The following is a 27932-nucleotide window of genomic DNA, read 5'->3' as shown; positions in this document are numbered from 1 at the left end:
TTTGATGGCAGGATGCCAGCGAAGCGCCAAACCAAAGATGGCAGACCTGACACAGCCAAAGCAGCGTTTTAGCTGTTGGACCACACTTTAAGGATGTTCCGTATGACTGAAGTGTTTTTTTTTTTTTGCCATCTTTTGAGTTGGTGGGAAAGGGTACGAGCATGACATTTGCTGCCCTGTTGCCAATCCTTCGCCTGCCTCTGTTATGGTTGTTCCCAGTTGTCCCTTCCAAGAACATGGATGTAAGATCATTACTAGGGCTGAGGATCACTTCAGCCTCTCCCTCCCTTGTTGGCCAAAGATGAGCTGAAGACAACTTTAGATATAATTCCCTCAACACTGTCAAACTATTCACTAAGTCTGCATTACTATTAATCTTCTCATCGTTCCTATCACCCATCTTCTCCCACATGACTCTATGACTGTAACTTGTTGCTTGTATCCTTACGATTTATATTAATCAATTTCCTAGTATGATTTGATTGCTTATTTGTAGAGGGACGCAGTGGCTCAGTGGCTAAGACGCTGAGCTTGTCGATCGAAAGGTTGGCAGTTCAGCGGTTTGAATCCCTAGTGCCACGTAATGGGGTGAGCTCCCGTTACTTGTCCCAGCTTCTGCCAATCTAGCAGTTTGAAAGCATGTAAAAAAAATGCAAGTAGAAAAATAGGGACCACCTTTGGTGGGAAGGTAACAGCATTCCATGCACCTTTGCGTTTAGTCATGCTGGCCACAGGACTACGGAGACATCTTTGGACAGCGCTGGCTCTTTGGTTTTGAAACCGAGATGAGCACTGCCCCCTAGAGTCGGGAACGACTAGCACATATGTGCGAGGGGAACCTTTACCTTTACTTTACCCTATGACTATCATTAAGTGTTGTACCTTATGATTCTTGACAAATGTATCTTTTCTTTTATGTACACTGAGAGCATGTGCACCAAAGACAAATTCCTTGTGTGCCCAATCACACTTGACCAATAAAGAATTCTATTCTATTCTATTCTATTCTATTCTATTCTATTCTATTCTATTCTATTCTATTCTATTCTATTCTATTCTATTCTATTCTATATGGAAGGGTGATGAAATGGCTTTGAGAGAGAGAGGAGAAATAGCCAAGACCAAAGCAACAATTAGATAAAAGAAACACAAGTTGGGACAGAAATATAACATACACAGCCCCCTTCAAACAAGCTCTTCTCTAGTATACATAAATATAAGAGATGCCTTTAGATTACAAGATTCTGTTATTATGACTAGGGGTGACATGATAGTCATGTTCCAATATTTGAGGGGTTGCCACAAAGAAGAGGAGGTTGGCTTGTTCTCCAAAGCACCTGAGGGCAGGACAAGAAGCGATGGATGGAAACTAATCAAGGAGAGAAGCAACCTAGAAACAAGGAGAAATTTCCTGTCAGTGAGAAACAATGAATGAGTGGAACAGCTTTGTCTCCAGAAGTTGTGGATGCTCCATCACTGGAGGTTTTTAAAAAGAGTTCAGGCAGCCGTTTGTCCAGAATAACATAAGGTCTCTGTTAAAATATTTCATTTAATAGTTGGAACAGTAAAATGTACAATGGGCCAGAACACACAGTCGTAGTTGATTGATTGGAGAATGCTGGCTCATGCATGAGGCAATCTGCATTATGATTGGTTGCTGTGGGTGTAAAGGGGGCGGTTCCTTTTTTCCCGCCTTTTTCTGCTGTGTGCTCTGCATGCGGTTTGGATTTACCTCAGGATGTTCCTCTGTTCCTGACTATCTTGTCTGCTGCAAATATAAATGTTAACTATACAGGTGGTCCTCGACGTACCACCATCGTTGAGCTCAATATTGAGGTTGCTAACTGAGAAATTAGTTAAGTGAGTTTTGCCCCATTTTACGACTTTCCTTGCCACAGTTGTTGAGTGAATCGATTCAGTTGTTAAGTTAATAGCCCAGTTGTTAAGTGAACCTGGCTTCCCCATCAACTTTGCTTGTCAGAAGGTCGCAAAAGGGGATCAACATGACCCAGGGACAGTGCAACGGTCATAAATAACGAACCAGTTGCTAAGCATCTGAATTTTGATCCCATGACTCTCAGGATGCTGCAATGGTCGTAAGTGTGAAAAACGGTCACAGGTCTCTTTTTTTTCCAGTGCTTTGTAACTTTGAACGGTCACTAAAGGAACTGTTGTAAGTCGAGAACTACCTGTATTTATTTATATAAAACTACAAGTTTGTGTCAGTCTTCATTTGGACAACTCCTTGACAGTCTCCTGCCAGAGCAGGGGATTGGACTAGAAGGCCTCCAAGGTCCCTTCCAACTCTGTTATTCTGTAATAATGTAACTTTACAATAAAAGTAACATTGGTCTAGTGGATTTTTGGTTTCCTAGTTTGTGGTCTACCTTGAAGGACCACATCATGGCAAAAAAGAAAAAAAAAAGGTTACTAAGGAGAGACCTCTGGAGTGAAAGAATGAGGAATCAAGTGATGGAAGCAGCTTTCCACCACTGCAAGGCAAACCTATTGCACTAATATGCGTATAAGTAGTCCTTACTTACCGTCACAATTGGATCAGGTATTTTCAGATATAAAATTTTGCATAGTGTGCATTTGGGGATTAACTTGATAACTGACTTTTTCCTTTTCCCACCTGAAGCAAAGCTAGAGTAAGAAATCTCATTTGGTTTTCTGAGAATTGTAGAAAAAAAGGAAATCAAATGAAGTCCAGGTAATCCTTGACTTACAAAAGTTCATTTAGAGACCGTTCAAAGTTACAAGGACACTGAAAAAAGTGACTTATGACTGTTTTTTCCCCACGGTCACATGATCAAAATTCAGACACTTGTTGTCAACTCACTCATATTTATGACCAGTTGCAGTGTCCCGGAGTCATGTGATTGCATTTTGCAATCTTCTGACAAGCAAAGTCAATGGGGAAACCAGATTCACTTAACAATCGCCTTACCAACTTAGCAACTGCGGTGATTCGCATAACAACTGTGGCAAGGAAGTTTGTAAAATGAGGCAAAATTCTTAACAACTGTTTCACTTAGCAACAGAAATTTTGGACTCAGTTTGTAGTCATAACTTTGCCACTAGATGATGGAACTAGATGGAACCCTTTGCCACTAGCTGGTGGTTCCTGAAGTTCCATTTTCTTATGCTCTGCTATTGTCAAGCACTGGAGATTCAGGCAGTTCAAATGAGTATAAAGATTTATTGCAAGTTTGAGCTCTGCAAGAATCTGACCAATTAGTGGTCAAGTGAAATGAGTGGGGGATAAGAAAGGCATTCAAGGTGTGCTGAACCTGGATCTCTTGTGGGCACGCAGGGATTCATGACTTATGACAAGTTGGACCCCTCTCTCGGGCTCAGCCTGGTCATCTTCTATAGCAGTTAAAGAAATCAACATTTTTGAAAACTGCCCAATATGTTTCAGACAACCTTCCAATGATCTGGTTTGACATCTGTATTTTTATTTTACACTTTTATGACGTTTTTGTAGTTTGCACTGAAGATGCATATTGTATTTTTTCTTTGTTGTAAGGGTCAGCCATTGAGATAGTACCATGGATGTTTAAATTGCATTATTTATTTTGTCTAAGCTGCCGAGAGACTGTTTGGGCTGTGGCAGGATTAAAAAATATGCTTTAAAAAGTTGTTGAAACTCTAGAAAGCGTGCAGAGAAGTGCAAGAAAGATGGTTAGGGGGCTGAAGGCTATAGCATGAATGGTTGCAGGAACTGGGTATGTCTAGTTAATGAAAAGAAGGATTAGGGGTGACATGATAGCAGTCTTCCAATATCTAGGGGAGTGCCAGAGCGAAGTGGGGGTCAACCTATTCTCCAAAGCACCTGAAAGCAGGACAAGAAACAATAAATGGAAACTAATCAAGGGGAGAAGCAGCCTAGAACTAAGGAGAAATTTCCTAACATTGAGAACAATTAACCAGTGGAACAACTTGACTCCAGAATTTGTGGATGCTCCACCACCGGAGGTTTTTAAGAAGAGATTAGACAGCCATTTGTCTGAAATGGTATAGAGTTTCCTGCCTGAGCAGGGTATTAGACTAGTCACTAGAAGATCTTCAAGGTCCTTTCCAAATCTATCATCATCATCATTATTATTATTATTAAAAGACATTTGATTGATCAGTCCAGCCCTCCCTTTCCCAGTGAATTGTTTAGGGAGAGGACCACCACCTGCCAAGAAAGCAGTGGTGGTATTCAGCCGGTTCTATCTGGTTCGGGCAAACCGGTAGCGGCGGCTGCAGGAGGCTCCGCCAACCCGCCCAGATGCAATCACGTCCCATTTATCCACATTCTTGACGCTCTGCGCATGCACGGAAGATGCTCACATTTGCGAACCGGTAAGTGAATACCACCCCTGCAAAAAAGGCTCAGAAAGGACAGAGTTAAACAGAGACATCAAGAAGGACCTTGGACACCAACCCCTCTCCACCCCCGATGTGGGGGAATTTCTGCAAAGCAATAAATTACAGTGTGGAAATACTGCCTCACTTCTGATAAGTTACAAGGCAAAATTCTGGATGCATCCATCAGTATCAAAAACCATAAACAAATAAAATAGAAAACCAAGTGGAATCAATTGGAAAAGTTGAGGAGTACAGCTAAGGATTCCCATCACTTGGCTGATGTGTCTTAGCTCTTCTACAGGTAGTCCTTGATTTACAACCATTCATTTAGTGTCTGTTCAAAGTTACAGTGGTACTGAAAAAAGTGCTTTATGACCGTTTTTTACTTTTATGATGGTTACAGTGGTCATGTGATCCAAGTTGAGAGTCTTGGCAACAGGCTCATATTTATAACAGTTGCAGTGTCCGGGATCATGTGATCTATCTTTTGTGACCTGACACACAAAATCAGTGTGGAAGCCAGATTCACTTAAAAACCATGTTACTAACAACTGCAGTGGTTCACTTAACAACTGTGGCAAGAAAGGTGGTAAAGGTGAGTCTCCGGAGAAGGGCGGCATATAAATCAAATTAAAAAAAAATAATAATAAAAAAAAATGAGGCAAAACTCACTTAATAAATGTTAGCAACAGAAATGTTGGGCTCAATTGTAGTCGTAACTCGGGGACTACCTATATAGGCAAGAGATGTCTTCCTTGCCACTAGAGGATGCCAGATTAACTTTACAAACGGGTTGCTGAGTTAACAATTGCAGTGATTCACTTAACAGCTGTGCAAGGAAAGGTCGTAAAATGGGCTAAACAACAAGTGTTTTGCTCATCACCAGAAATGTTGAACTCCATTGTGGTTGTAAATTGAGGACCACCTATACTAGAAATGTAATGGGTGCAAATACCTGTTTCTTTTCCAGAAATCTCTGGAGATTCTTAGTCATGGTTGTCCCAGATGTCCTTTTTTTTCAAAAGGTAACTGGACTTTGTTTTTTCTTGAAGACGTTTCTTGGATGTAGAAGCGAAATTCTTCAAGGAAAAACAAAAATCCAGTTGCTTTTTGAAAAAAAAAAAAAACCACCTTTGGGACTTTTCCAGATGAGTTGCGTTACCATCTGCCCTCTGTCCAGCCAGTATGCCTAATGGAGAGGGATGTGTTTAATCTTAATAACCTGGCTTGCAATGGGGAGGCCCGTTCATTGCACAGGGCTCGTGTTTATTTTGAGGAGGGACAGATCTTGAAAAAGAAGGGGGATAGCGAAAAAGAACACCCAGTCTTTTATGACAACATGGATCTTATCCTTCGGAGGTTCCGCAAAACAAATTCTCTGGTTGGACTAGAAGTTCTCCAAGATCCCTTCCATCTCTGTTATTCTTTCTTGTCAGCCAAGTCAAGGGGAAAAGAGAGGTTCTCAAACCATAAATCTGTCCCATCTCAAGGATGGGGCCTCCATGTTGACAGTTATATGAGGTCAGGGGAAGAAAAAAAAACACCACAATTTTTCTGGCAGAGATATGGGGGGGCCCTGCCCTGCGGTTGTGGAGAGGTAGATTAAGGAAGGATGGTGGGTGGCTTTGAGGAGGGGCAGTCTCTCCTCTCCTCCTCCTCCTCCTCCTCCCCTACCCACACGTTGAATAGGCTTGCCCTTAAATGCAAGGAGCCTCACCTGGCTGATTTAATAATGCTCTGGGCTGGACTCTTGGTCTCGGCCATCCTGGCTGTGGCCCTCCTGTGGTGGTTTCAGGGGGGGCTGAGATGGAGGAAGCAACCGTGGGAGCTCCCGGGGCCTTCACCTTGGCCCTTAGTGGGGAATCTCCACCACTTGCTGCATGCCGACCTGCCAGTCCACTTCCTCCAGTTAGCCCAGCATTATGGACCCATCTACCGCCTCCGGTGTGGGAAGAAAGGTAGTTCTTGAGTGTGTTCAGAGGGGTGGGGGCGAGAACTGTGATTTGGGGGATGCTAGGGGTAAATGGGGAGGCATTGGGGAAATTCAGTTAAAACCTACGTATTCGTGGAGTTTTTATCCTTCCAAAAAATAGTGGCATCGTGTTCCTGAGGCTGTTGTTTTGTTTTGTTTTGTTTTTGTTGCTGTTTGGGCTTCCGAAGTGTTTGTTTTCCAAACTTCTCTGCGATTTTTTCCCCCCTAGTTTTCTTCTTAGGTTTTTAAAGTCTTTGCAGTCCACCGTTTTACAACAGGCTTTTAAATTAGAAAACATGACGATTTCCAGATATTTTCCCCCTTGTTAGAATCAGATTAGAGCTGGACAGATTAGGATAGAGACACTTGGAGATCTTCTAGCCCAACCCCCTGCTCAAGCAGGAAACTGTACCATTTCAGACAAATGGTTGTCCAATCTTTTCTTAAAAACTTCTAGCGATGGAGCACGTGTTCCTTAAATAAGAATTTTCCAGAGTGGTGAACCCTTGGTTTCCTTTTTTTAATTTATATTTATTTATTTATTAAATTTAGGGGATGCCTGTCTCGTTATCCAAAGCGAGTATGGGGGTTTATAATGTAATAAAAATAGAAATATATAAAAAAATTATAAATAGTTTTGCTCTGGATGAAGAACTGGATGACTTGGAGCTGTCACCAGAATCATTTTGTCAGCTTTAGAAGTTATCTTTAGAGCTTAGAAGATAGAAGTTAAAGATAAAAGTTACCTTTAGAAGAAAAGAGAGGGAAACACGGGTGACAATTTTTTGCGGATGTGTGAAAGCAAGGTAGGGGATAAATTGTGAGGAAGCAGATTTCACCTAAACATGGAGAGAAACTTCCTAAAAATCTAAGAATAACTGACTAGTTCCTTCATTGGAGCTATTTAGAGTATGTGGAGTCAGGGTTCTGAGGTGGCCTGTTTTACTATACAACAGTTCTTATCTCAATGGGAGCAGGAAAGCCTCTTTGATGCTGTGTTTTCAATAACTAGCAGTACTTTTTTTTTTTTTTTAAATTTGATTTATATGCCGCCCTTCTCCGGAGACTCAGGGCGGCTTACAATGTGTTAAGCAATAGCCTTCATACTTTTGTATATATTTATACAAAGTCAGCTTATTGCCCCCACAAACTGGGTCCTCATTTCACCTACCTTAGAAAGGATGGAAGGCTGAGTCAACCTTGAGCCTTGGAGAGATTCGAACCAGCAGTAAATTGCAGGCAGCTGTGTTAATAACAGGGTGCGTAGACCACTGTACTATCAAGGCTTTTGATTAAAATTACTAGTTCTTTAAAGTAATGAAGCAAATTCTCCATGAGGAATGTGGATTCTGGTGAGAACCAGTTCTGTATTTAGATTTGAACTTTAATAACTTGCAAATTCATTATCGTTCCTTCCTTCCTCCCTGCGTGCCTGCCTGCCTCCCGGCTTTCTTTTCTTTTCTTTTCTTTTCTTTTCTTTTCTTTTCTTTTCTTTTCTTTTCTTTTCTTTTCTTTTCTTTTCTTTTCTTTCTTTCTTTCTTTCTCTCTCTCTCTTGCTTTTCCTTCCTTCCTTCCTTCCTTCCTTCCTTCTCCCTCTGCCTCCCTTCTCCCTCTGCCTCTCTCCTTCTTTCTCTCTCTCCTTTTCTTTTCTTTTCTCCTGTTGCTAACTGGCTTCCCCACTGACTCTGCTTGTCAGAAGGTTGCAAAAAGTGATCACATGACCCCGGGACACTGCAGCTATCATAAATAAATGCCACTTGCCAAGCTTCTGAATTTTAATATTTGTGATCCTTGGGATGCTGCAATGGTCGTGTGAAAAATAGTCATAAGTCACTTTTTTCAATGCCGTTATAACTTTGAATGAATTGTTATAAATCGAGGACTTCCTGTACTAATGGAAAAAGTCCATTCTAGCACTGAGCTAATTGATGTTTGGGAGTTTTGAGGACTACCTTTGAAAATATATTGTTTTTTAAATTGCTCTTCTTTTTCTGTCTTTCCCTTGCTCAGTTGTGGTTGTGCTGAACAGCTCCGAATTAATTCGGGAGGCTTTGATGCGAAAATGGTCTGACTTCGCTGGACGGCCTCACAACTTTCTGGGTAAAGATTTTCTGGATTGTTGGTAATTCTGGTAATGAACTGAGATCAAATCATGGCTTGAGAGCCATTTTGTTAGCTAACTCCAGTGAGAGGAAGGATCACACAGAAATAGGATTTGCTTGATTGTGGGGAAAAACCTGCACTTTGCAGCATTCATCCAAGCCATAAACCATGCTTACAAGCCACCATGGCTGAATTCACACCACAAAGGTAGTTCTCGACGTACAACAGTAATTGAAGTCCGAATTATGATTGTAAGTCATGGCAGTCATTAAATAGGTCTTTTGTTGGTGGTGTTACTTGGAACCCCGACAGGGTCATTGTTTGCAGCAGTTTTTAAGTGAACTCTTTTTTTTCAATAGGTGTTTTTTGCTGGAAATTGAAAGCAAACACCAGAAGCTGGCAAAAAATGTCAAAAATCGTGGTCACATAACTGTGGCATGCTGCAAATAGCCATGAATGCCAGTTTGATTTAGTGATTAAGGGACCGGGCTAGAAAGCAGGGGATGATGAGTTCAAGTCATGCCTTAGTCATAAAACAACAGTAGGTGACTTGGACCTGGCACTCACCTGTCTCAATGCAACCCACCTCACAGGGTGGTTATTGTGGGGAAAAGAAGAGAAGGAAGGTGTATTGGAGACGTTAGCCCAAGGGTGTCAAACTGGTGGCCCACGGGCCAGATGTGTCACACCCAAGCCATGCTCACCCTAGCTCTGAGAAAAGAAAAAAGTTGTGATACATCACATGACGGCAACATGACGCAGTGAGTTTGACACCTGTGCGTTAGCCACTTGAGTTAATGAGTAATGAGAACTCACCCCATCATGTAGTACTTGAGTCTCAAACTGCCAAACTTCAAGTCCACAAGCCCAGCATCTTAGCTACTAGGCCACCACACTCCCCCACCCCATCCAATCTTGGGGAGAACATACTATTCTTACCCCCATCGCTTGAGGATGCCCAATCAATATCAGCAGAGATTTAGAGCAGATTTTTCCCCAAGCTTTAGGAACCTGTTACCTTCTGTAGCCATAGTGAAGAGTTTTTCCCATTTCTCTACATCCTTTTCCTTGAAGGCTACTTCTAACCTCTTCTTCCTACCTCTCTTCTCCAGCCCACTTGATTTCCAAGGGAGGCAAAGACCTCTCGCTGGGGAACTACACGCCGACGTGGCGCTTGCAACGCAAACTTGCCCACGTGGCCTTCCAGCGTTGCTTGCGAGGAGACATGGAGAAGATCGTGCAGGACCAGGCTCAACATCTCTCCAAGGTGACCTTGAAAAGGAAAGAGGAAGTCCATGCATCTGAAAACTGAGGCTGAAGATGCTGGTGTAGAATCTACTTTTTAATTTTTTAAAAAATGGGAAAAGGGTGTAAAAAATCATTCATTCTCATTTTTTTGCATCTAATATACCTACAGTGACCAAACATCCTTAATTATGCAGGCAGTCCTCGTTTAGCAACCAATTGTTTTACAACAGGGGTATCAAACTCAAGGGCCATGGGCCTGATCCGGCTCATAGGGTGCTTAGATCTGGCCTGCGGGGCCACCCTGAAAATAATGAAGGACTGGCCCATGGGGCCTCTGCCAGCAAAAATGGAGCTCAGGAGGGCTGTGCGTAGACCGGGCTTTGTGGCCCGGCAGGGGTGGGGTTGGGAGAGTGGGATGGTTCCTCACAAGTGGACAATAAGCACACACAGCTTCATTTGCGTGAGCTGCATGGACAATCACCTGCCACTCGCTTAAATGGAGCGCAGGCGCACACACTTGCCTGTTGCTCACGCACATGACAATGCGCACTCTCCCTGGCCTTTTCCTCAGCCCGGTTGCAAACCCCTCACTGCCCACTAGTGTGTGGTGGCCCACAGGTTGTGGACCCCTGATCTAAGGCATATTTCTCTCTTGTGATGCTTCAACAGGTTTTCCACAGTTACAATGGACAACCTGTGGATGTGGCACACGCCTTTTCTCTGCATGCTTGTGCAGTCATCTCCAACTTGATATTTGGGGCAGTGGTGAGTCTTCTGACCTGCTGTGTAATTGCTCTGCTTTCCCATGGATTGTCTTCTCCAAACTACCTCTGTCTTTTCCTCCATCGTAGGACATTTCCACCATCGAAGAAATGCATAACTGCATGATCGAGCTGGTTGAAAATTGGAGCTCTGCTTCCATCCAGATTCTTGATTTTCTTCCCATCTTTAGGGTGAGACCTGGCTAGAGGGCTTTTTTGAGGTGCCTTCAGGCAGTGGTGAAATCTTCCCCGGTTTACCATCGGTTTGCTGCCCGTGCATGCGTGATGCATGCCAAGTGCATGCATGCACAGTGCGCAGCAAACACACGCTGCATGTGGATGCATGCACAGTACATACCAAACAGGCGCTTCGCGTGGAAAAAGGAGGGTTGGGAAGGTAAATAGAACAGAGATGGTGGGGAAACAGCTGTGCCGCGCGATTTAGATTCACTAGAAATCAGGTTTTCCTGCTTTCTAGCGATTTTAAATTGCGCGGCACAGCTGATCGTTGGAAATACAGGTTCAGAGGAACTGGTAGCTTTTTTTAAACTACTGGTTCGTCCGAACCAGTAGTTTTTAAGCACTTCCGGTTTGCCCGAACCGGTGCAAACCGGTAGCATTTCAGGTCAGACTTGCAGATCTAAAGCTGACATACAACATCTTAGATCTAAGCCAGATCTAAGCATTTCCTGGGAAAGAGTCAAAAAAAGTCAAGGTGGCACTCCAAGCACATGAAGGAAGGCCTGCCACTTTTATATCCACATATAAAAAGTGGAAAGGTTATAATCATGAAGTCACAACTACTATGTACTTTATTGACCTTACCATGTGTTCTGCCCCAGCTCCGGATTCCCGAGGATATAGACACACACTAACGGTCCTTATCAAGTTTATTAAGTAGCAAGAATAAACCAAAGTCCGGCAAAGGTTGGCAACCAGCCCAGAAAGCAAGATACGATAAGACTTTTCCAAAAAATGCTCTGATGATAATTACAAGTTGTTTCTAGCAAGAAACTTACTAATGGCGTGTGATTTAAATAGGCTAAGGAAGTGGCCAATTATCCTCAAGCCTTACTCTCGAGGAGACCTCCTCCTCCTGAGTAGCCACTCCTGCCTTTTGGCAGCCCTGAGTGTTCGAGCATTGAGGAGAGGCTCCTCCACTTCGCTCTCTCCACTTGAAGGAGCCTCTGGAGGTTCCGAAGGCCCTGGCTGAGTCTCTGCCTCTGGCATCACATCCTCTTCAGCCTCCTTGCTGTCCGACATGAGCGCTGGCTGCGCAGGCTGCTGGCGCGACACCACATCAGCCTCCTCGTCGTCGGGATCAGCCACGATCCGCGCAGGCCGCTGGCGGGCTACAACACCATGGATGATGTGACTGACAGACAGATAGGAAGGTCACAGGTGTTTTTTTTTCACATTTGCAAGTAATAATCTTGGTCTAATTGAGCTTAGTACAGTCTTTTTCAACCTCAGCCACTTTGAGATGGCTGGGGAAATCTGAGAGTTGAAGTCCAAACAACATGAAGTGGCCAAGGTTGAGAAAGAGGGGATTGATGTATTAGGCTGGCCTTGGACAGATTCGCATTCAACTCTACATGTTCGGGATAGTCAACAAATGGTAGATTGCTGATGTTGTTCAAGGTTTTGCCTCCTTAGTTTTCTGACACATTATCAGGACAGATATCTACTCTTTCTATTTTTGTCTCTGTCTAAATGGATGCATGCGTGCCCAGATGAATAGGGGTTTTCTTCAAGATAAACATTCTACTTTTTGATACCATAGACTTCCATTATCTGTAGCAAACATGGGCCGGCAGAAAGTTAAATGTTTCATAAGTTTCCATCACATATGAAAGAAACTAGACTGGGAAGGATATCTTATTAGATTGTACTTCTAATGCTAATATATCATGTGCCTTGCTAGAATGTCATAGATAGTTCATGCACATTCCAACTGCTGCAAGACAATGAGCGACCATTGAATGTTGGAAAATAGCCCAGCTCTCTGCACACAGAAAATTTGGGGAAGAAGGGTCTTCCTCACTCCTCCCCCTCCTCCTCCTCCTCCTCCTTTCTCTTTCTCTTCCTTTTCCCTTCTTCACTTCCTCTCTCCCCTGCCCTGCTCTGTCCTCCCTTGCCCTCCTCTCCTCTCCTCTCCTCTCCCCTGCCCTGCCCTTCCCTTCCCACCCCACCCCACCCCTCCCCTCCCCTCCATTCCTCTCCTCTGCCCTCCTCTCCTCTCCCATTTATTTATTATTTATTTATTGGTTCAATTTATATGCCGCCCTTCTCCGGAGACTCAGGGCGGCTTACAATGCGTTAAGAATAGTCTTCATACTTTTGTATATACCTGCTTAGTAGGGCTTTTGCCCCCCCCCCCAGCGGTGTTCTTTTTTATACAAAGTCAGCTTATTGTCCCCAGAATCCGGGTCCTCATTTTACCTACCTCGGAAGGATGGAAGGCTGAGTCAACCTTGAGCCTGGTGAGATTTGAACTTGCAGTAATTGCAGGCAGCTGGCAGCTAAGTGCTACTATAACAGTACTTTAGTCCGCTGCTCCACCAAGGCTCCAAGGCTCCATGCTCTCCCCTCCCCTTCCCTGCTCTCCCCTGCCCTCCCCACTCCTCCCCTCTGCTCCCCTCCCCTCCTTCTTTTACTACTTTGAGTATTGACGGAGATACAATATTCTTAAAATGTGAAAGTGGAATGGTCAAGGAAGAAATGTGGGAGTCCTGAGTGTTTGTGCTAAAACCATTCAGATCTTCTGCTGTGCCCTAGGTGGTCCCCAACCCCACTTTGCAGCATCTGCTTTCCTGTGTCAAAAACCGGGATGCCTTGATCCAAAGCCAGATGAAGAAACACCAGGTGAGAATGTGGAGAATGGCTACTACATTAGGGCTATACAGGTAATCCTCGACTTACAACCATTCATTTAGCAACTGTTCAAAGTTGCAATGGCATTTTAAAAAGTGACTCCCCCCCCCCCCCGTCCTCATGACCATGACACAATCTCGATTCAGGTGCTTGGCAACTGCCACACATTTACGATGCTTGCAGCATCCTGCCGTCACGCGATCACCGTTGGTGACCTTCCCAGATGGAAAGCAAAATCAATGGGAAAGCCGGCAGGAAGTCACAAGTTGCAGTCACATAATGTCTCATTTAACAACAGTGACTATTCGTTTAACAACGGTGGCAGAAAAAGTTGTAAAATTGTGTGTGGTCGCCGAACGACCCACTGTGTAATGACAAATTTTCTGGTCTCTTTTATGGTTGTAAGTTGAGGACAACTTGTATAAGGTTACCCTTTTTTCATGGAGGCTCACAGACAAGAGGATGACACAAGAAGAAGAATAATCTATTAATTTAAGAGCAGGAATGATGAGATCTTCCAGTTCTACCACCATGCTAAAAATGGGCCAGTGCTTATCACAGAGATGAGGAAGCATATCTCGTCAAAAGTTACTGGAGAGAAACTCTTTTTATCAACGAGGCCAGAATTATTGGGACTGGGCCCTGAGCAGTTGATTGTTCACTGATGGGATGAATAGATGGATTAAAAGAGCTTGTCTTGATTGATTGATTGATTGATTGATTGCACATCCTCCACTCTTTTTTAGGAGTCACGTAGCCCTTCAGAGATCCAGGACATGCTGGATGACATGCTGCAGCTTCTGCGTGACTATGGCACTGAAAAATGGGGGGAGACTGGCCTCTTGTTGGATCATGTCCACATGGCCATTGTTGACCTGCTTATTGGAGGCACGGAGACCACAGCAACCCTGCTCACTTGGGCTATTGCCTTCCTGGTGCATCGTCCTGAGGTAGGATGAACGGTTTGTTGGTGGGTGGCGGGAAGCATGGTCCTCTAAATCAAAGTAGGTTCCCTCTTTTGGGTGGGGCAAGGTTTACCTTTCAGTCAAAGATCTCCTCCTGCTTCTAATCTCTCTTGATTTCTCCATGCAGCGGTCCTGGGACCAAAGTTGTAGGCCTTGACCGGGGAAGCTGTGGCCTTCCAGTTGTTGGGCTACATCTCTCTACATTGTTCCTCACCATTTGATGGTGGCGCTAATGGGAGTTGGAGTCCTAGAAAAAAAAAGGCGGGGGGCATAGCTTGCCTGTACCTGAAAGTCAAACTTTGTTGAATGGAGAGGTAGTTCTCATTTAATGACCATAATTGGGATCAGCAAAACTGCCACTAAGCAATGAGATCATTCAGTGAGACATCATGTGGCCACACTGCTTAGCAATGATAGTTTTTTGACAGTCTTGGTTGTGATCGTTAATCAAATCTCACTTGGTTGTTTTAGGTGAATCTTGCAAGTCTCAAAGTACAAATCTCCCGCCATCTCCTTTACAGCCTGAGAAGATAAAGATGAATACTTCTGAGCCACTTTCGTACCCATTATGCAGACTATGCTCTCTTCTATCTGACCATTCCCTAGGCCAGGGGTGTCAAACTCAAGGCCCAGGTGCTGGATCCATCCCGTGGGGTACTTAGATCTCACCCACGGGGCCATCCTGGAAACAGCGAAGGACTGGCCCATGGTGCCTCTGCCAGTGAAAACAGAGTGAAAACGGAGGGCTGCATGCAGCCCTTCCGAGCTCCGTTTTCACTGGCAGAGGGTTGCAGGAGGCCATCACAGCCAAAAACGGAGCTCGTGAGGGCTGCTGGCAGCACTCCCAACTCCGTTTTCACTGGCAGAGGGTTGCAGAAGGCCATCGCAGCTGAAAATGGAGCTCAAGGAGCTCATTTTTGCTGGCAGACATGAGTGACATTGAGCTGGCCACACCCACCATGGCCACGCCCCCCTGAGCCCCCCAATGTCAAACACAACCCTGTCCCACAATGAAATCGAGTTTGACACCCCTGCCCTAGGCAGTATTTCTTTGTCCTGTCTCTCAAGGTCTTTCTCACTTACCATTACAGATAGTTCTTGACTTACAACCATTCATTCGAGGTTACTGTTCAACGGCACTGGAAAAAAAGTGATTTATGACTGTTTTTCACCCTTAGGACTGTTGAAGCATTCCCGTGATCAAAATTCAGACGCTTGGCAACTGGCATGTATTTATGAGAGTTGCGGTGCCCCTTTTGAGACCTTGTCACAAGCAAAGTCGAGGGGGAAGCCAGATTCACTTACAAACTATGTTATAACTTAACAACTGCAGTGATTCACTTAATAGCTACGGCAAGAAAGGTCATAAAATGGGGCAAAATTCACCTATCAACGGTCTCACTTAAGAACAGACATTTTGGGCTCAGTTGGGGGTCATAAGTCGAGGCCTACCTGTATATCACTCTTCATAAACGGAGGTCTTCCTGCAAATGTCAACCTCTCCAAAGCTTTATTACAACTTCTTGCTAAGCAAAATAAATGTTGGGCTCAATTGTGGTTGTTAAGTCAAGAACTATCTGTCAGCTGTCTCGGGCTGCTTCTATTTTGCCCTTGGTACCACTGGTGCCGGGGGAGTATTTCAATTCCTGCTCCACAAAGGCTCATCTGTTCTCAGTGGGTCTTTGCTATCTTCTTCCCACTGCTGATAAGTTGTGCCCAAACTGCCCTATTTTGAGACAGCTGCGGTCTCAGGATGGCCTTGGGGTTGCTTCAGAAAGGCCTCACATGACCGACAGGTGCCTTTTTTTTTTTGTTTAATTTGATTTATATGCCGCCCTTCTCCGGAGACTCAGGGCGGCTTACAATGTGCTCAGCAATAGCCTTCATCCTTTTTATATATTTATGCAAAGTCAGCTTACTGCCCCCACAAACTGGGTCCTCATTTCACCTACCTTTGAAAGGATGGAAGGCTGAGTCGACCTTGAGCCTTGGCGAGATTCGAACCCTGCAGTAATTGCAGGCAGCTGGTCTTAATAACCAGCTTAATAACAGGGTGCCTTAAACCACTGTACTACTCAAGGACCTTGCGAAAGGTCAGGTCAGATGTCCTTTGTCAGCAGTGGGTGGAAGAAGATAGCAATAGCAAATTCACTTAGAGTTTTATATATAGCCCCCTAGTGCTTTACAGCACTTTCTAGGGCGGTTTACAATGTCATCATATTCACACCCAACAATCTGGATCCTCATTTTACCGACCTCGGAAGGATGGAAGGCTGAGTCAACCTTGAGCCCATCAGGATTGAACTCCAGGCTGAGGGCAGAGTTAGCCTGCAATACTGAACTTTAACCACTGTGCCACCAGATGGTGAAGCTCAGGTGGGGAGGCAGGGGTGGTGAGCACAGAGTAGCAAGGAGGTAGGGGATGGAGAGCAGGTGGTCAAAAGGGCAGGATTGGGGGAGGAGATAAGCCGGTTTGTAGTGGGGAGCTGAAGCACACACTGCCGTTGTAAATGTGGGTGAGCTGCCAAGCATCTGAACTTTGATCATATGACGGGGGCCGGGGTGGGTTCTACTTACCTTTACTACCGGTTCGCATCGCGCCTGTGCGCTCTTCTGTGCATGTGCAGATCACCTATGTCAGAGGTGGGCAATTGTGGCTCTTTTACAACCTGTGGACTTCAACTCCCAGAATTCCTGAGACAGCCAAGCTATGACGTCAATCTATGATGACGTCTGGGTCAGTGGGTGGAGCCTCCCGCTGGTTTTACTACAGATTCTTGTGAACCGGTGCAAACCAGGGGCAACCCACCACTGGACGGGGGTGTTGTTGTTGTTGCAAAGATTGTAACTTCAACACTGTCATAAATTACGAACAAATGGTCATTTAACGAGGGCGGCCTGTAGTGTCTTCTTACTTCCCACCATGTTTTTGTCTTCTTTCTCTGCCATTCCAGATTCAGGAGCAGATCCACCAAGAGTTAACCACTGTCATCGGATTCCACCGTGATCCGACCTACAGCGATCAGGAGCAACTGCCTTACCTCCGAGCCACCATCTTGGAGACTTTGCGCCTGCGTCCATCAGCACCCCTGGCTCTGCCCCACATGACCATCCGTAATACCAGGTAACAGGTTTCAAGAGACATTTCCCCTTCCCTCTAAATCTGTCCTTGAGGAAGGGGATCCAGCTTCTCCCCACCTCTCCCCTACATTCTCCTCTTACATTCTACCAGGTGCTCTTTCTACACAGGTCTCTGCCTTCTGAACATCCATGACCCTCCTTGGCACCAAACAGTCAAAGGCATCAAGCTTGTGGCATCAAGTTCTTTTTTTTTTTTAACTTAAAAACCTTGAGTGCTTTTAGCCAGAATGAGGGGAAAGCGAGAAAGTATAAGCGAAACAGGTCTGAGCACAGCTCAGAGGCTTCAAAAAAAAATTATTGTATCTAAGTCAGGGGTGTCAAACTCGAGGGAGTTGAGGGTCACATCAGGGCTGTGTTTGACCTCCAGGAACTGGGGTGTGCACACAGCCCTCCCGATCTCTGTTTTTGCTGGCAGAGGGTTGCAGGAAGCCGTCCCAGCTGAAAACAGAGATCGTTTTCGCTGGCAGAGGCACCATGGGCCGGTCCTTCACTGTTTCCAGAGTGGCCCCGTGGGCCAGATCTAAGCATCCCACAGGTCGGATGCAGCCCATGGGCCTTGAGTTTGACACCCCTGACCTAGGTACAGGTGGTTCTTGATTTACAACCATCCATTTAGTAACCATCTGAAGTTACAACAGTGCAGAAAAAACAGCACTGAAAAAAACAGGGCTTATGACTGGTACTTGCAACCATTGTTAAGTAGTATTAGCAATAGCACTTAGACTTATATACCACTTTATAGTGCTTTACAGCCCTGTACCAGAATTTGGATCATGTGACCTGGGGAATGCCACAAGCTTGATGCCTTTGACTGTAAGTGTGAGTCAGAGGTGGGTTTCAGCAGGTTCTGACCAGTTCTGGAGAACCAGTAGAGGAAATTTTGAGTAGTTCAGAGAACTGGTAAATACCACCTCTGATTGGCCCCGCCCCAATCTATTCTCTGCCTCCCGAGTCCCAGCTGATCGGGAGGAAATGGGGATTTTGTAGTAACCTTCAAATTTTTGAATCCCACTACTGGTGTGAGTACTGGTCATGATGATGATGAAGATGTTATCCATTCAGTCGTGTCTGACTCGGCCAGGTCTCTCCAAATTTCAGATAGTTGCCAAATAAACTTTCACATGATGTGAGGGAAGGAGAGTCTTTAACAATAGATAATATGTTTAGCGAAAAATGAAGAAGGGGGTGGGGCCACTTTATTCTGGAAAAAAGGGAAGAAGTTGGCATTGGGAGACATCAGAAATTGAGAACTTCCCTGATAGGCAGTGAAGTAGAATAGAATTCTTTATTGGCCAAGTGTGATTGGACACACAAGGAATTTGTCTTAGGTGTATATGCTCTCAGTGTACATAAGGAGAATAAAATACATTTATCAAGAATAAAAAGATACAACACTTAGTGATAGTCAAGGTTACTAATAAGCTATCAAATCATACTAGGAAATAAATAAAAATAATAATAAATAAATAAACATTAAGTGTTGTATCTTTATATTCTTGATGAATGTATTTTATTCTCCTTATGTACACTGAGACCGTATACACCTAAGACAAATTCCTTGTGTGTCCAATCACACTTGGCCAATAAAGAATTCTATTTTATTCTATTCTAGACCAAACTGGGTCTGTGATGTTTTCGGATGCCCATGAGATCCACAGTCTCAGGATAAGCAAGAGGAACAAATTATATTGCTGAAGCCTTGTTGATATAATTGTTGTCTTCTTTTTCCTCTCCTTCTCATCCCCTCTCCCAAGTCTGTCTGGTTTCTCCATCCCTAAGGGCACGACGGTCATTCCCAACCTCTATGGGGCCCATCACGATGCAACCAAGTGGCACCGTCCTGTGGAGTTTAGGCCAGGTATTCTTATGGGAGGGAGGGAGGGAGGGAGGGAGGGAGGGAGGGAGAGAGTGTTCGTACATCACACAAAGCCACAATAAAGTTTGCTTGGCTTTGGCTTAGTGGAGTATTTCTCAACCTTGGCAATTTTAAGACAGATGGACTTTCCCAGAATTCCCCAGCCAGCATTTATTTATTTATTTTATTTATTTATTAAATTTGTATACTGCCCCCTCTCCCGAAGGACTCGGGGCGGTGAACAGCCAAGATTAAAAACATACAATCTAAACATTAAAATACGTTTAAAACAGAATTAAATCCAAAATGGCTCCCCAATTTAAAACGCTTTACCCATGACCCTATAATTAAAACAAATTTAAAATTTCCACATTTAAAAAGGGGGAAGATTTAGGCCAGGCCAGCTTGATGAAATAGAAAAGTCTTAAGCGCGCGGCGGAAGGTGCGCAGATCCGGGATCCTACGTATCTCCAGGGGGAGCTCGTTCCAGATCGTAGGTGCCCCCACAGAGAAGGCTTTCCCCTAGGGGCCGACAGCCGACATTGTTTGGCCGACGGCACCTGGAGGAGCCCCTCTCTATGGGAGCGTACTGGCCGGTGGGAGGCTATTGGTGGTAGCAGGCGGTCCCATAAATAACCAGGTCCTAAGCCATGGAGCGCTTTAAAGGTGATAACCAGAACCTTGAAGCGCACTCGGAAGATCACCGGGAGCCAGTGCAGCTCGCGCAGGAGAGGTGTTACATGGGAACTCCATGTCGCTCCCATCACCACCCGCGCGGCCGCACTCTGCGCCAGTTGGAGCCTCCGAGTGCACCTCAAGGGGAGCCCCATGTAGAGAGTGTTGCAATAGTCCAGACAAGAGGTAACGAGGGCATGAGTGACTGTGTGTAGGGAGTCCCGATCTAGATAGGGACGCAACTGGCGGATCAGGCGAACCTGATGAAAAATCCTCCCGGTCACGGCCGTCACATGCTCTTCTAAAAACAGCCGTGAATCCAGGAGGACACCCAAGTTGCACGCCCTCTCCGTGGGGGCCAATGATTCGCCCCCAATAATCAGCGATGGCACCAGCTGATTATATCGGGGCGTCGGAAACCACAGCCACTCGGTCTTGGATGGGTTGAGCCTGAGCCTGTTCCTCCCCATCCAGATCCGTACGGCCTCCAGGCACTGGGACATCACTTCAAGGGCATCATTGGGGTGGTCCGGGGTGGAGATGTACAGCTGGGTGTCATCCGCTACTAATGGTACTTCACCCCAAAAGCACGGATGATCTCGCCCAGCGGCTTTACATAAATGTTGAACAAAAGGGGCGAGAGGACTGATCCCTGCGGCACCCCACATATGAGGGGCCTCGGGGTCGACCTCTGCCCCCCTGTCAACACAGACTGCGACCGGTCAGAGAGAAAGGAGGAGAACCACCTTAGTACTGTGCCTCCCACCCCCAACTCTTCCAACCGGTGCAGCATGATACCATGGTCGATGGTATCAAAAGCCGCTGAGAGATCTAACAGGACCAGGACAGAGGAGCAACCCCTGTCCCGAGCCCTCCAGAGATCATCAACCAACGCGACCAATGCCGTTTCCGTGCTGTACCCAGGCCTGAAACCCAACTGGAACGGATCCAGATACGACGCTTCATCCAGGTACTGGGGAAACTGTCCCGCAACCACACTCTCAACAACCTTCACCACAAAACGAAGGTTGGAGATTGGACGATAATTAGCCAATATTGCCGGGTCCAGGGAAGGCTTCTTGAGGAGGGGCCTCACCACCGCCTCCTTAAGGGCAGCGGGGAAGACACCCTCACCCAATGAAGCATTTATAATCCCCTGGAGCCAGCCTCGTGTCACCTCCCGGGAAGCCAGCACTAACATGTGGTCGCGTTCAATCTACCCAGAATCCTGTCCACGTCATCTGGGGTCACAGGATCAAATTCATCCCAGATAACAGTCTCAAGATGTGCCTCCGTCACTCTCGCTGGATCTACCCAGTCAGAGTCCAGACCTTCCCAAATCTGAGTGATTTTGTCATGCAGATACTGAACAAAATCCTCGGCTCTTCCCTCCAAGGGGTCTTCCCACGCTTCCTGGTGAAGCAGGGAGCGGGTCACCCTAAAGTCCACTGTCCCCTCACAACAGAGGACACAGTCCAAATCCATAACGACCACAATCCAAGGGGGAAAATCGATCCAACCACCCTCTCACGGTGATTAGGTCAGCTGGTCCGCCCCCTCTTGTGGTGAGGTGGCAGTAATAGAACCAGTACATCCAAACAGCGTCCAGGGATCAGGTCCAAAAACTGCCCTCTCACGGCGGTTGGTCCGATGGTCGGGTCCCCACCGCTGGTAAAGTGCTTATGTGTGAACACATCCCGATTCAGCCCTCAGGAGGCCCCGAGACCAAGCCACCCTCTCACGGTGGCCAACTGGTGTCCAGCCCCCTTAGCCGAGGGGATGCAGCCATGAACCGACCTCCATTTTCCATAGCCCTCTCCACAGTCAGGGGGTTCAGATGGTAGTGAAAACATAGCGAAAGTGAGTCCCACAGGCTAAAAGTTGGTCCGAGTGGGCCCAGTCTTAAAAGGGAGCACTGGAGGAGAGAAAAGTGGGGCGGAAGTGGGGCAGTTGTCTCAAGTCCCCAACCCCCGCACAACCACAGTTTGAGGCCACCCAAGGCCTGGGAAAAAGTCACACCAGGTCCTTTTCGCCCCAACCATGGTTGCAGGTCTCCCGATCTTAATTAGTTCTCGTTGGTTCATTGCCCGCACTAACTCCTAAACTCCAACTCCAAGGGGGGGGGTCGCCAGCGCTCTCTGACCACCAGGCAGCCTCCACCGCCATTGCCATCACCGCTGCGCCATTGTCAACACTAAAAAAGCCTGGCGATGCCCCAGAGATCTTCAGGGGTGCCCGGCATGTCTTGTAACTCTTCGGGCAACCCCCCCCGGGCTTGAAAATTTGTCGCGCTGTGGCGCCCCAATGCTTGGATGGCCTGTGGCTTTGGAAAACGCTGCCGATGCCCAGCTGATCAGCCCGTCGCTCCCGACATCGCGCTGTCTTCTCTGCTCAGTCACAGAGGAAAAAAAACCCCTCTCCGTGCTGGCAGAGAGCTCCCCTGACCGGTCCTGGGGGTCATAGCTCTTCAAAACGACCCCAAAGGACCCAGAAGGTAGGTTGGCACCCCATCCTCAAATCGCGGTCCCAGCGGGCACCACCATCTTGGGCATGCGCAGAAGGTAAGCATGTTGAAGACCTCCTGACTTAAAGTTGCCAAGGTTGAGAAACACCGGTTTAGTGTGTTGTGTCAGCGCAGCTTATTGTGCACTAATCAGTAAAGTATGTTTCAGAAAACCCTAACTTAGGGCAACTATAGAGAAAGAGAGATAGCTTGGGGAAGAAAATGTGAATTTTATGATGTTTTAGATGTGCAAATGTTGAGAGACAAATTAAAGAAAGAAAAGTTGGGGTTAACCATCATACTAAGCCGTATATGTATGTGATTTATTTTTGACCAAGCGAGAAAAAAAAAGGGGCGGCACTGTTGGCTCAGTGGGTAAGACCTTAGACTTGTTGACTGGAAAGCTGGCAGCCCATGTTCGAGACCCAAGTGCCACAAGACAGGATGAGCTCCGGTCCTCGTCCAAGCTCCTGCCAAACCTAGCAGTTTGAAAGCATGCAAATGCAAGTAGATAAATAGGTACCACTTCAATGAGAAGGTAACAGTGATCCTTGATATCATGTTGGCCACATGAAGACGGAAATGTCTTCAGACAGCGCTGGCTCAATGGCCTTGAAACAGAGATGAGAGCTGCTCCCTATAGACAGCAATGACTAGCAGAGTAAAATCCACAGGGACTCCTTTGACTTTACCTAACGAGGCTACCTGAATAAAGTCCCAAGTTGCTTGAAGCTAAGATTTTATATTAATCTATTGATTTCAGCTAAACATTTGTGTGTGGGGTGCGTGTGTGTGTGTGAATGGAAAGCACGGTTTATTTCTGGCTTGCTTGCTTGTTTGCCTGCTTGTTTATCTATCTATCTATCTATCTATCTATCTATCTATCTATCTATCTATCTATCTATCTATCTATCCCCACCCAAGCCTCTAACCCAGTGTTTCCCAAATATTAAAACTTTTAAAAGATATTTTATTTATTTATTTTTATTTATTTGATTTGATTTGTATACCGCCCTTCTCCAGCAGGACTCAGGGTGGTGAACAGCCAAGATAAAACAGAGCATAAAAAATTTAAAAAACAGTTTAAAAGGTAATTAAATAATTTCGGCTCAGAATTTAAAACAACCCAATTAAAACCAATTTCAAATTAAAACCGAAACGGATGGGATCAAGCCAGCCCGGCTAGGTGAAATAAATGAGTTTTCAGGGCCCAACGAAAAGTCTGGAGGTCTGGTATTGTGCGTATCTCTAGGGGGAGGTCATTCCAGAGGGCGGGTGCCACCACAGAGAAGGCTCTCCCCCTGGGGGTTGCCAGCTGACATTGTCTGGCGGACGGCACCCTGAGGAGGCCCTGTCTGTGTGAGCGTCCTGGCCGGTGGGAGGCTATTTGCAGCAGAAGGCAGTCTCGTAGATACCCCGGCCCTAAACCATGGAGTGCTTTAAAGGTGGTCACCAACACCTTGAAGCGCACCCGGAAGACCACCGGGAGCCAGTGCAGCTCGCGTAGGAGAGGTGTCATATGGGAGCGCCCCATCGCTCCTATAATCCCCCGCGCGGCCGCATTCTGGACCAGCTGGAGCCTCCGGGTGCACTCCAAGGGGAGCCCCATGTAGAGAGCATTGCAGTAGTCCAGGCGGGAGTGACGAGTGCCTGAGTGACCGTGCGTAGGGAGTCTCGATCCTGAAAGGGACGCAACTGGCGTATCAGGCCAACCTGATATGGAGAAGGAATTTTTTTCCTTCCTGTTATTTATTTTATTTTAGCCTGCCTGTATTATTTTTATACATCACTCAAGCTGGTGAACACATTCAGTATTCCTTCCTCCTCTTATTTTCCACACAACAACTCTGTAAAGTGGGTTGGGCTTAGAGATAGAGTGACAGATTTAAAGTCGTCCGGTCAGTTTTCATACCTAAAAGCTGTATTAAGAACTCGCAATCTCCTGATTTCCAGTCTGGGGCCTTCACTACTAGACCAAATTGGCTGTCCTTGTTAATCTGATGGGTCTTTTTCTTCTATCCAGAGAGATTCCTGGAGGGTGAAGCCTCTATTGAGGCCCGACGGAATCTGGTGCCATTCAGCTGTGGGGCGCGGGTATGCCTGGGGGAAGCCTTAGCCCGCATGGAGTCGTTCCTCTTCCTTGCTTCCATCCTGCGAGACTTCCAACTCTTGCCTGCGTCAGCCGGATGCCTTCCTGACCTCAGGGGATCATTTCGATTCCTTATTCATTGCAAGCCCTTCCTGGTGCGGCTGGTACCTCGGCCGAGGATCCCAAAGCCCAAAAAATGAAGCCTTTCCTGCCCTTCCTGCTGGACGGGAAACGGAAATCATCCACCTGCTTTTTGTTAGTATGATGTTGTTAATGCTCACTGTTGTATTATGGAGGCCTGTTTCCCACACGATTATAATGAGTTTGCCAGTATGTGCAATCCTTGTCCTTGGCAGGTTTGAACCAGTTCTTATCAGACTCTATATTCTTCATGGAGAACTTGCTTTGTTATTTCAAAGAGCTAGAAACATTAATTCTAGAAACTCCTACTTCCTGAAAACACTCAAAGAGGCACCCTTCTGCTACTGCCATCAAGATCCTTACTCCTCCTCCCTTGGGTCTAGGACTTTTAGTTCTGACTTTTCATTTCTCCTCAGGCGATTCTCCCCCGACTTATCTCCTCAGCTGGTACGCCTACAGTCATCTGCCGTGGGGAATGGGCCACCGGCCTCTTCGTCCCAGACCCTTCGACACGGCCCATTCGCAGAAAGAGGGTTTGTCTTGGGTGTTCCACCCTCTGTGACAATTAGGGTTCTCTGAACTGCACAGAATCTTAGCTAGAGGTTCTCCCGAACCTCTGCAAATCCCCAGCAGCCCACCCCTGCACTAACCCCCTTCAATGAGAATCTAAAGAGCAAGCACTGTATTCAGTTGTAAAGCTACTACCAATTCTAAGCTGTTTTCCACCAGACTATGTGTCAAAAAAAAGAGAGAAACCAAACCAAATTTTGAAGAACGTCACTACTCCTCTTTCTTTTTTAATATTTGACTTTTATTTTAAACATATTTCCCCCATGATCTAAAAATAACATTTTTTCCCAAGCACTTCTTTTATAGAAGAGTTTTATTCCCCCCCCCTTATAAAGAAACAATACTTTACAGCTTGCCTTTCCCTCCCACCCAATTTGTGCAAATTTCCTGCCCTCCCTCAAGTTGTAAAAGACGTTCCCTTCAACGTTCCCTTAATGTCCTGCAAGAAGAAGAAAAGAAGAAGAAAAAAAACCCTTCTTGTGAACTCTTCCACCTGCTTCTAATATCAAGTAGCTTGTCCTGAAGAATATCACAATCCCAGAGGAGCACAACTTTGCTCCCACATTGTGTTGAACCAAATCAACAAATCTGCTTGCCTCATCTTTACCGAGTTCAAACAAAAGCATTTGCCCAAGTCACAAATGTTAGCCCAAAAAGGTGCTGGAAGAGCCATGTGAAGCTGGGCTTGTGGAGGACATTGGACAGATTAAAGGTCTTGCTTGAGTCACATATTATACTTTATACAGGTCAAACTCTCCCTTCAGAACCCATGGTCTCCTCTCCAAGTTTTCTGTCCTGGAGCCAGGCTTGCATTTCTGTCTTGGAGATCGTCCCTTTAACATTCGTCTTCAATTGTGCTTCGTGATCAGATGGCAGTGGAATTGCGGTTGGTTGCATAGTCAGCCCGATGTTTAGACTCAATTTGGCTTTTTAATCCACCTATTGATTCCTTCCCAAAGACCTGTGATAGGTCTTGATAGGTGGATAAGAATGCCAAATCCAGTCTAAACATCTGGTTATGGGACCAACCGTAACATTTCCACATTTCCAGCGAAGAAAAAGAACACTCAGTGATGTAATTAGTAGTTTGGGAAGACTCCGGGGAAGTCTGATTAGCTAAAACTATTTGAGAAAGGGAAAAATCAGGAAATTGGGATTTTATTAGCATCTCCCCCTGTCCCATTTTGCAAGTTATAATCCTAGCACTGTCTGGGTGCAATCAGGACTCTGGGATCCTTGGTGCTCTTTGAGCTTGATTGTTTTCTTGCAGATGTTTCATTAGCAAACTAGGTAATCTACTAGGTAATCTAAACTAAGTAATCTAAACTAAGTAATCAATGCTAGTTGATGTTACCTAATTTGGTAATGAAACCGCTGCAAGAAAACAACCAAGCTCAGAAAGCACCAAGAACCCCACAGTTCAATCCTGAACTATAAACATTCTCTACTATCAGTACAATCAGGACAATTGGCATTCTGCTTTTAAACAAATCTGGGCCTTTGGGCCTTTGAAGTCTGTTGTTTGTACTATCTTATTAGTAAATTAATCATTAAAAAGTATGCTCCTAATGCCTCATTTTGATCTTTTAATCTTTCCAAGGAAGTCTGTCTCGTTCACTAAAGAGGTTCAAGAAATGGACAAAATGTTTAAAAGATCAAATTGGGAAGTCATTCCCACATCTGGATTGCATTTGTCTCTCTTTGATTATAGCCAGAATATTCACCTCAGATTTTCTTCAGCTGTTATCGCCCATATTTCTCTTTATTCTGGATGGATGTAGTCCAACCCACAAAGGCATCAGGTTAGGAAAGGAACAGTGGGTCTTAAAATGTTTGGCCCAAATGGCAGTTATTATTATTGAACAATGTCATTGTCCCCACAAAAGACCTGACTCTGTTGTTTTACACAAGTATCTCGCTAGTAGCAGTCACCAAACTGGACGCACAACTCTCAAACAGAATTTACATATAGCATTATTTCATTAACCCCAGGAATATGCCCAAATTATCAATTTAGGGTTAACTGTCTCCAGTTTAAGAACCACTGCAATACCAAATACCTTTATACCTTACAATTATAAAGTCATAAATTATAAAGTTGCAAAAATACAATTATTCCGCTATATAGGGCCCAATCAGAAGGTTTTATGTACTGCTAAGAGGCAGGAAATTGCTCTTTTTTTCTGAAAGAGTCTACTTGGATTTGGGTCAGACTTTTAAAACAAATCATTTACTCTTAGAGAAAGTTTAGAGCAAGGAAAAAAGAATTTACCCTCACCGTTAAATGCTAGGTTTCTATGTGCCGGAGTTTCTTGAAAATGTTTATATAAACATAAACTCAGCTTTTAAGTGAGAATTAATCCCAATTTGATCCCTGCAATCTTGTATAAAGAAATGAGAGCAAGCATACAAAATTTAGAAACTGGCCTGTTGATTTTTTAGGGTATTATTATTATTGTGAGGACAATAATGAATCAGAGGTCTTTCCAATTTTTTCCAGTTCTTTTTCCACTCTGCAATTTTTTTCCCAGTTAGGTTCACACCTGTGCCTGTCAGTACTAATCATTTACCTGTAGGTGGAAAAGTTTGCAGAGCAAGAGGCAAAAAGGTTACGGATGGGAGAACAGTCTGTTGCTTGAGTTCACAAGGTTTCCCCAGGGGGCAAAAGGAATGGGT

At 45.3% G+C, this 27932-nt stretch overlaps 1 protein-coding gene across 2 annotated transcripts; it reads left to right on the top strand.

Annotated features, from left to right (window-relative positions):
- The first annotated feature begins 1691 nt into the window (after positions 1-1691).
- CYP21A2 (cytochrome P450 family 21 subfamily A member 2) lies at positions 1692-26825 on the top strand. Of its 2 annotated transcripts, none has more exons than XM_034413116.2 (10): positions 1692-1860; positions 8342-8431; positions 9547-9701; positions 10352-10447; positions 10534-10635; positions 13222-13308; positions 14064-14267; positions 17237-17406; positions 19178-19281; positions 24480-26825. In XM_034413116.2, the coding sequence occupies exons 2-10, from the start codon at positions 8386-8388 to the stop codon at positions 24743-24745; spliced, it is 1230 nt and encodes a 409-aa protein (XP_034269007.2). In that variant the 5' UTR covers positions 1692-1860; positions 8342-8385; the 3' UTR covers positions 24746-26825. The 2 variants fall into 2 exon arrangements, with proteins under 2 accessions (XP_034269007.2, XP_034269006.2); XM_034413115.2 differs by lacking the exon at positions 1692-1860 and adding an exon at positions 5745-6317.
- Positions 26826-27932: the final 1107 nt, after the last annotated feature.

This window comes from Pantherophis guttatus, chromosome 2 (genome assembly GCF_059756535.1).
Source record: "Pantherophis guttatus breed Tessera chromosome 2, ASM5975653v1, whole genome shotgun sequence".
In the NCBI taxonomy this organism is placed as follows: Eukaryota; Metazoa; Chordata; class Lepidosauria; order Squamata; family Colubridae; genus Pantherophis; species Pantherophis guttatus.
This window is presented reverse-complemented; position numbering and strand designations above follow the sequence as displayed.